Genomic DNA, 10099 nt, shown 5'->3' with positions numbered 1-10099 from the left:
GTGGAAGGCCCATAGCGAAAATCCTTCAATTAACTAACCGCCGACTACGGCTTCATCTAGTGAGGAAAGTCACCTTGAACAATTGAATTATTCTCAAATTAAAATGCAATCATCCCATATCAATCCAAATTCATTACATTTGATCGTTATCTCTGAATGAGTTTCATCTCGTCTTGTACGCGTGCCAAGATAAGTTTCACCCACCATATCACTCATTTTATCATCATACAGTGAGCATAAGAAACACATCAGAGACCTTTAAAGCTTTTCAAGCAAACACACCTTTTGTATTTGACACATTTTTGCACACAGCGAAAAGGTATTGGAAGACAAGAATGTGAAGTAGGATGAGGAGTAAGTAGTGTGTTATTCTTGCATAATTCCACTATAAAACTACAGTACTTAAACTCAATCTTATATGGTCAGTTTATTAAGTTTATTGTCAGGTGCTATGAGGCAAGAGGAACAACATGCAACCCAATCCATATGGTCAGTTTATGTGTTGCTGAAAGGAAATTAATGGCCCACAAAAATTATATATGGACCTTTTCAGTCTGCGACATAAGATATGTTGAAGATTCATCCACTCAGCTCCATATGTCCTGTAGATAGCGTTTCTCCTCCCTGAGTCCAGCCAATCTCTTCATGGCATCTAGTTTATCCTGCTGAAGCTCTGCTGATACCATCTCTATCAGGGTTTCGTTCACGTCTTTAGCCATGTTCTTAGCATCACTGTGGGAGCAAAGTAAGAAAGTCAGTAAATCCAGATCCACTAAATCCACAGCCACTAAAATAATGAGCTCAATGAACCAGACTATTCCATGGTTTTCCTATTGACATCATCATCACCACCATCAAAATGGAGCTCACCCGCAGATGTAGAGGTATCCATTCTCCTTGAGGAGAAGGTTGGTGATGTCTTTGGCATGGAGGAGCAGGTTGTGTTGGACGTATCTAGGTCCTGTCTCGGTCTCTGTCCCCATCCGAGTGTCTCGCGAGAAAGACACTTTCAGATGGGTCAGGGTTCCTTTACCCACAAACCCCTGCAGCTCCTCTCTGGAGAAAAAAATTAAGGAGAGTGAGCGAGAAGAGAAGAAAGAGAGGAGAGAAGAGAGAGAGAGAAGAAAGAAGAGAAGAGAGAGAAAGAGGGAGAGAAGAAAGCGATGGGGAGTTAGTTCAGGGCATGAAAGCAGTTTTCATTTCCAAAACAGACAAAAAGCAGTCAAGCTCAATCAAATTATATCCCAGCAGTGTGTACAAGCCTACGTATAAAAACACAGCCCACCAATACATCTTATTTAATGGAAGATAAATGGTAAAAAGTGGATTTCATAAGCAAGGTCGAGTCCCTCTTATAAGCATATTTTTACAATCAATCCACCTATACTTGCCACAACATTGTGTGTGTGTGTGTGTGTGTGTGTGTGTGTGTGTTCCACTTCAATATGTTTTTACAGGGCCTTGGGTAGTTGGCAACAGCAGGGTAAGGTTTACTGAGTTTTCTGGGCCGGTGAAGAACCATACCCAAGGTTGAGAGGATAGAGAGGCGGACAGACAGACAGACAGACAGACAGAGACTAGACAACATACAGGCAGGCCTCCTGTAGCTCAGTTGGTAGAGCATGGCGCTTGCAACGCCAGGGTTGTGGGTTCGATTCCCACGGGGGGCCAGTATGAAAAATATATGCACTCACTAACTGTAAGTCACTCTGGATAAGAGCGTCTGCTAAATGACTAAAATGTAAATGTAAAATATCTGGTTAAAGGGACTCTGGTGAAGATTGTTTTGCAATAGCTGGGAGACTTTTAAAAGCTAGTTTTAATAAAATATGGAGACCATGACTAGAATGAGTAAAAATGCAGTAAATACTGCAGGGGGGTAGAGCGAAGGAGAAGTATTGTTGTTATTTTCCATTTCTCTCTCTCCTTCATTGGGTTAAATGTCTTGTATTGTTGCTGCAACAATACCTTTACCATGTTTATCTCTTGACATGTATTTTTCTGAATGACTCATTACGAACAATTATTTTTTACCTCTGACAGCCCTGCAACTAAATCCCTAGATTACCAAGTACGTTAAACGTTAGAACAGGGTTCCTCAACTGGTGGCCCGCTGGCCGAATTTGGCCCGGGGGTGGTTTTATTTGGCGGCCCAAGTATTTGGAGGAAAAAATATATACACAGTACCAGTCAAAAGTTTGGACACACCTACTCATTCAAGGGTTTTTCTTTATTTTTACTACACTGCTCAAGAAAATAAAGGGAACACTTAAACAACACAATGTAACTCCAAGTCAATCACACTTCTGTGAAATCAAACTGTCCACTTAGGAAGCAACACTGATTGACAATAAATTGCACATGCTGTTGTGCAAATGGAATAGACAACAGGTGGAAATTATAGGCAATTAGCAAGACACCCCCAATAAAGGACTGGTTTTGCAGGTGGTGACCACAGACCACTTCTCAGTTCCTATGCTTCCTGGCTGATGTTTTGGTCACTTTTGAATGTTGGCGGTGCTTTCACTCTAGTGGTAGCATGAGACGGAGTCTACAACCCACACAAGTGGCTCAGGTAGTGCAGCTCATCCAGGATGGCACATCAATGCGAGCTGTGGAAAGAAGGTTTGCTGTGTCTGTCAGCGTAGTGTCCAGAGCATGGAGGCGCTACCAGGAGACAGGCCAGTACATCAGGAGACGTGGAGGAGGCCGTAGGAGGGCAACAACCCAGCAGCAGGACTGCTACCGCCGCCTTTGTGCAAGGAGGAGCAGGAGGAGCACTGCCAGAGCCCTGCAAAATGACCTCCAGCAGGCCACAAATGTGCATGTGTCTGCTCAAATGGTCAGAAACAGACTCCATGAGGGTGGTATGAGGGCCCGACATCCACAGGTGGGGTTGTGCTTACAGCCCAACACCGTGCAGGACGTTTGGCATTTGCCAGAGAACACCAAGATTGGCAAATTCGCCACTGGCGCCCTGTGCTCTTCACAGATGAAAGCAGGTTCACACTGAGCACATGTGACAGACGTGACAGAGTCTGGAGACGCCGTGGAGAACGTTCTGCTGCCTGCAACATCCTCCAGCATGACCGGTTTGGCGGTGGGTCAGTCATGGTGTGGGGTGGCATTTCTTTGGGGGGCCGCACAGCCCTCCATGTGCTCGCCAGAGGTAGCCTGACTGCCATTAGGTACCGAGATGAGATCCTCAGACCCCTTGTGAGACCATATGCTGGTGCGGTTGGCCCTGGGTTCCTCCTAATGCAAGACAATACTAGACCTCATGTGGCTGGAGTGTGTCAGCAGTTCCTGCAAGAGGAAGGCATTGATGCTATGGACTGGCCCGCCCATTCCCCAGACCTGAATCCAATTGAGCACATCTGGGACATCATGTCTCGCTCCATCCACCAACGCCACGTTGCACCACAGACTGTCCAGGAGTTGGCGGATGCTTTAGTCCAGGTCTGGGAGGAGATCCCTCAGGAGACCATCCGCCACCTCATCAGGAGCATGCCCAGGCGTTGTAGGGAGGTCATACAGGCACGTGGAGGCCACACACACTACTGAGCCTCATTTTGACTTGTTTTAAGGACATTACATCAAAGTTGGATCAGCCTGTAGTGTGGTTTTCCACTTTAATTTTGAGGGTGACTCCAAATCCAGACCTCCATGGGTTGATACATTTGATTTTCATTGATAATTTGTGTGTGATTTTGTTGTCAGCACATTCAACTATGTAAAGAAAAAAGTATTTAATAAGATTATTTCATTCATTCAGATCTAGGATGTGTTATTTTAGTGTTCCCTTTATTTTTTTGAGCAGTGTATTTTCTACATTGTAGAATAATAGTGAAGACATCAAAATGATGACATAACACATACGGAATCATGTAGTAACCAAAAAAGTGTTAAACAAATCAAAATATATTTTAAATTTTAGATTCCTCAAAGTAGCCACCCTTTGCCTTGATGACAGCGTTGCACACTCTTGGCATTCTCTCAACCAGCTTCATGAGAAATGCTTTTCCAACAGTCTTCAAATAAAATCTAATGTTTATTTTTCACATGCGCCGAATACAACAGGTGTAGACCTTACAGTGAAATGCTTACTTACAAGCCCTTAACCAACAATGCAGCTTAAAGAAAAATAAGTGTTAAGTAAAAAAATTAAAGAGCAGCAGTAAAATAACAGTAGCGAGGCTATATACAAGGGGGTAACGGTACAGAGTCAATGTTTGGGGGCACAGGTTAGTCGAAGTAATTGAGGTAATATGTACATGTAGGTAGAGTTAAAGTGACTATGCATAGATAATAAACAGAGAGTAGCAGCAGCGTTAAAAGAGGGGGTGGGCGGAAGACAACGCAAATAGTCCGGGTAGCCATTTGATTAGCTCAGGAGTCTTATGGCTTCGGGGTAGAAGCTGTTAAGAAGCCTTTTGGACCTAGACTTCGCGCTTCGGTACCGCTTGCCATGCGGTAGCAGAGAGAACAGTCTATGACTAGGGTGGCTGGAGTCTTTGAACATTTTTAGGGCCTTCCTCTGACACTGCCTGGTATAGAGGTCCTGGATGGCTGGAAGCTTGGCCCGAGTGATGTACTGGGCCGTACACACTACCCTCTGTAGTGCATTGCGGTCGGAGGCCGAGCATTTGCCATACCAGGCGGTGATGCAACCAGTCAGGATGCTCTCGATGGTGCAGCTGTATTTGAGGATCTGAGGACCCATGCCAAATCTTTTTAGTCTCCTGGGGAGGAATATGCTCCCACATATGCTGAGCACTTGTTGGCTGCTTTTCTTTCACTCTGCAGTCCAACTCATCCCAAACCATCTCAATTGGGTTGAGGTCGGGTGATTGTGGAGGCCAGGTCATCTGATGCAGCACTCCATCACTCTGCTTCTTGGTTAAATAGCCCTTACACAGCCTGGAGGTGTGTTGGGTCATTGTCCTGTTGAAAAACAAATGATAGTCCCACTAAGCGCAAACCAGATGGGATGGCGTTTCGCAGCAGAATGCTGTGGTAGCCATGCTGGTTAAGTGTGCCTTGAATTCTAAATAAATCACCAACAGTGTCACCAGCAAAGCACCCCCACACCATCACACCTCCTCCTCCATGCTTCACGGTGGGAACCACACATGCAGAGATCATCCATTCACCTACAACGGTTGGAACCAAAAATCTCAAATTTGGACTCATCAGACCAAAAGGACAGATTTCCACCGGTCTAATGTCCATTGCTCGTGTTTCTTGGCCCAAGCAGGTCTCTTCTTCTTATTGGTGTCCTTTAGTAGTGGTTTCTTTGCAGCAATTCAAACATGAAGGCCTGATTCACACAGTCTCCTCTGAACAGTTGATCTTGAGATGTGTCTGTTACTTGAACTCGGTGAAGCATTTATTTGGGCTGCAATTTCTGAGGCTGGTAACTCTAATGAACTTATCCTCTGCAGCAGAGGTAACTCTGGGTCTTCCTTTCCTGTGGTGGTCCTCATGTGAGCCAGTTTCATAATAGTGTTTCATGATTTTTGCGACTGCAATTGAAGAAACTTTCAAAGTTCTTGACATTTTCCAGATTGACTGACCTTCATGTCTTAAAGTAATGATGGACTGTCGTTTCTCTTTGCTTATTTGAGCCATTCTTGCCATAATATGGACTTGGTCTTTTACCAAATAGGGCTATCTTCTGTATACCCCCCCTACCTTGTCACAACACAACTGATTGGCTCAAATGCATTAAGAAGGAAAGAAATTCCACAAATTAACTTTTAACCTGTTAATTGAAATGCATTCCAGGTGACTACCTCATGAATCTGGTTGAGAGAATGCCAAGAGTGTGCAAAGCTGTCATCAAGGCAAAGGGTGGCTACTTTGAATAATTTTTTTAACACTTTTTCTGTTACTACATGATTCCATATGTGTTATTTCATAGTTTTGATATCTTCACTTTTATTCTACAATGTAGAAAATAGTAAAAATAAAGAAAAACCCTGGAATGAGTAGGTGTGTCCAAACTTTTGACTGGTACTTTATATTATATAATTTTTATAGAATTTTCATTGTTGGACATAAACTGTAAAAACACCAGGAAATCAGCTCCAAGTGATTTTAATTTGGGAAATCTGAATCCCAAGTATTTCCATGCATAATAGAGAGACACGTGATCATATTCAAATGTAAGCAAGGTTTGAAATTATTATGTTCTAGTCAAATATTATTTATGTTTGGGCTTCTTGCGGTCAATTTGCAGTCTACAAATTATTTGTAATTATGTACTGGCTCCTCGACCATCCGCTCAAGAAAAAAAAACGGCCTGCGGCTGAATCTAGTTGATGATCCCTGCGCTAGAATAACAAGAGAAAAAACAGGGAAGAAAAAGAGAGAAAGAGAGAGAAGTGAACGTGTGTCCCCTGGGACTGTCTGGACTAGAATCTTAGACGGCCCTATGTGTCACAGACTGTATCAACAGAGCAGTGATGAGGGTTCACTTCCTGGTTGTGAAATAACAATATAAAGAACACAGACCCTTTAACGTGAGGTGTTGACTAACAGAAAAGTCTAGGGGGGAAAGCATGACAACATATTCTCTCCAGATATACAGTCAGGTCCAAAATGATTGGCAGCCTTGATAAAGATGAGCAAAAAATGACTGTATAAAATAAATACAAATACTGAGCTATATTGTATGCCCCCAAAATTGGGAATTTATATTATTTTATACCAATACAATTGCTCACAGAAAGATTTTGTTTAACAAATAACAAAAATAAAAAATAAAGATACGTGTAAAAATAGTTGGCACCCCTGTTTTCAATACTCCGGCACCCTCCCCTTGCGAGGATAACAGTACTGAGTGCATTTCTAAAATGTTATGCGAGATTAGAGAACACATTGGAATGGATCTTAGACCATTCCTCCATACAGAATCTTTCTAGATCCTTGATATCCTTCATTATTCGCTTATGGACTGCCCTCTTCAATTCAAACCACAGGTTTCAATGGTGTTCAAGTCCGGAGACTGAGATGGACATTGCAAAATGCGGACTTTGTGATCAGTTAACCATTTCTTTGTGGATTTTGATGTGTGCTTGGGGTTATTGTCTTGCTGGAAGATCCACTTGCTGCAAAGTTCTTGCCTCCTAGCAGAGGCAACCAGGTTTTTGGCTAAAAGGTCCTGGTACTTGGTAAAGTTCATGATGCCTTTGACCTTAACAAGGGCCCCAGGACCAGTGGAAGCAAAATAGCCCCATAACGTCAAAGATCCACCACCATATTTTACAGTAGGTATGAGGTTATTTTCTACTGATACAGCCTTCTTTCAACGCTAAACCCAGTACTGGTGTGCATGGCCAAAGATATCTATTTTCATGTCATCTGAACATGCCACCGGTTCCAATCCAAGTGCCAATACCATTTAGCAAACTTCAGGTGTTTACATTAGTTTGTTGCTCTCAATATAGGCTTTTTTCTGGCAACCCTTCCTAAGATCCTATTAGCATGGAGGTGGTGTCTAATTGTAAATTTGGAGACCTGAAGATGTGACAAAGTTCTGTAATTCTCCAACTTTGGCCCTTCTAATTTACTTTGCTTCCCAAAATATCTTCCTCATTGTGCGTGGGGACAAGATACACATGGGTCCAATGCCAGGAAAGTTTACCACATTTTTATGATGATGGATGACAAAGATTTTACATGCAGGTTACCTCATTTTTATATCCCAGTGAAACAGGAAGCCATGGAAGGTCACAATACACTTCATTATACTGAGGTCAACTTAAAAAAGTAGAATGGTAATGCAGATGTAATTTTGTTTGTTTTTATAAGAATCTTTAGGGGTGCCAATAATTTTGACAACTATCTTTTTAAGAAAAAAAATAATGTGTTAACCCTCCCGTTGTCCTAGGGTCAAAATGACCCGCCACTGTGTTGAACCAACTTTATTTAATTTTTATATTTTGGGGATCATTTGTGAGAAGGAGGCAGTGAGACTTTAAAGAAAGTATCACTGCCTCCTTCTCACAAATGATCCCAAAAATATAAAAATTTAATAAAGTTGGTTCAACACAGTTGCGGGTCATTTTGACCCTAGGACAACGGGAGGGTTAAACAAAATCTCTTTCTCTGAGCAATTGTATTAGTATAAAATAATATAATTTCCTCCTTTTTTTAGCATACAATATAGCTCAGTATTTGTATTTATTTTTATACAGTCTTTTTTTGCTCATCTTTATCAAGGGTGCCAATAGTTTTTGGACCTGACTGTATAAGACTTCCATGAGAGACAAACAGTATTGCCATTTCCCAATCTCTTTTTTCTCTCCCTACCCCTCTATTCTGTTGAATGTCAGGCAATATCATGCGACTTTCATTTCTGTTTGAAAGGTTAACATCCTGGTACCAGGGGTCCCACCCACACCCCACTGTGCAATGCTCTTCTCTCTGGCTTCAGTCAAACCGTGGTGTGTATTGACAGAGAAAACAGCCCTGGTCCGGTTGTGCGACTCTGGCCCTTAACAAGAGCTCGGTAACCCCATTTCCCTCAGCAGTGAAATCACAATCCATGAAAAGAGGGGAAAAAGAGAGAAAAAATAGGGAGGGAAAGGGAGAAAAGGAGTGCAAACGGCAGGGGGTCCGAGTGTCTGGTTGAGCGTAACTGACTGGAGGTCAGATTGGTGTCAACCTCTAACACAGATGTTAAGTGTTGGGGTTGATTAGGCTGATCCCAGAGCCGGTTTGTTTTTAAAGAACATTCTGGAATGAACTTTACTCTATAATGTCACACCCAAGATGTCAGGGTTTAGCCTAGGACCACAGGATATATTTAGCATCAAAGAGAACACTTATTTTTTATGACGGCTAGTCGGGTTAGGTCAATAATAATAATAATAATAAAGAACATGCGAAACATTGCAGGCTGTGTTTTATTTCTGGAGTAAAGTTTAATATAATGATTTTATCATGCTGCAAGAGAGCATGTTTGAAATATGATGCTGACATGGGTTTTTCACACAGTAAACATACAGTTTCATACATAACATGAATCCAAATGTGCCTTCCTACAGTGCAAGAACAATCTTTTTTACGTCTTCCCGAAAATGCAGCATTTGGTTTTGATTGATACAGCTGTTTCATGCTCATTAGTACATGTTAAATCGATTCAGTCTTCACGGTGGGGCGTCCATTTTGAATTCCCCCAGATAGAGAGACCCACATTGTGAACAAACACTCATCAGCCCAGGATACCTGGCTGTGAGGACGTATTTAACAAAGAGATAGAGGGAAATATACGAACACAGGCAGATTTTTCTTTGATCTGTTCTTTCATGATTTCCGGGACCAATGCATCGCTTTGTGATCTAGTCAGAATACAGCTTTGATTGGTGCATTGGCCTTCACATGGCCTTGTGTTGTGTTAGGAGTCATTTGAGGAGAGCTTGGTAGATTTGCATTCTCTATTAAGCAAGTAAGTTTGGTTTGAAATAAAATGGTTTCAAGTCTTCTGAACTGGAATTGCAACATCTACTGTATGTCATATCTACTGTATATCTCTCTATCTATGGGTTTGTAACATTACAGTGTACAATATACCCTCCATCCTAACGATATGCCCCATCCCCGCTAAAATCTCCCCATCCCTGTGTATGTACCAGTGTTGCTCAGTAGCCCATACAGTAGAGGTCTGCAACAGGCGGCCCGTGGGCCAAAACTGGCCCGTGAGTGATTTATTTTGTCCCACCAACATTTTTAGGAAAAAAGAATATAAATATATATACAGTTGAAGTCGGAAATTTACATACATTTAGGTTGGAGTCATTAAAACTCGTTTTTCAACCACTCCACACGTCTTGTTAACAAACTATAGTTTTGGCAAGTCGGTTAGGACATCTACTTTGTGCATGACACAAGTAATTGTTTACAGAGAGATTATTTCACTTATAATTCACTGTATCACAACTCCAATGTCATGGCTTTAGAAGCTTCTGATAGGCTAATTGATATAATTTGAGTCAATTGGAGGTGTACCTGTGGATGCATTTCAAGGCCTACCTTCAAACTCAGTGCCTCTTTGCTTGACCTCATGGGAAAATCAAAAGAAATCAGCCATCCT

At 42.1% G+C, this 10099-nt stretch overlaps 1 protein-coding gene across 2 annotated transcripts in view; it reads right to left on the bottom strand.

Annotated features, from left to right (window-relative positions):
• Positions 1-408: 408 nt before the first annotated feature.
• LOC311125379 (methionine synthase reductase-like) overlaps positions 409-10099 on the bottom strand; it is a 34303-nt gene continuing 24612 nt past the window's right edge. For both annotated transcript variants that reach the window (XM_084199426.1, XM_084199425.1), the window contains exons 14-15: positions 871-1056; positions 409-732 (exon numbers count right to left, since the gene is read on the bottom strand). In XM_084199426.1, the coding sequence (XP_084055552.1) occupies positions 588-732; positions 871-1056 (331 nt within the window). In that variant the 3' untranslated portion in view covers positions 409-587. The remainder of the gene's footprint in view (positions 733-870; positions 1057-10099) is intronic.

Source organism: Coregonus lavaretus (genome assembly GCF_964263955.1).
Source record: "Coregonus lavaretus genome assembly, contig: HAP1_SCAFFOLD_595, whole genome shotgun sequence".
Lineage (NCBI taxonomy): Eukaryota > Metazoa > Chordata > Actinopteri > Salmoniformes > Salmonidae > Coregonus > Coregonus lavaretus.
This window is presented reverse-complemented; position numbering and strand designations above follow the sequence as displayed.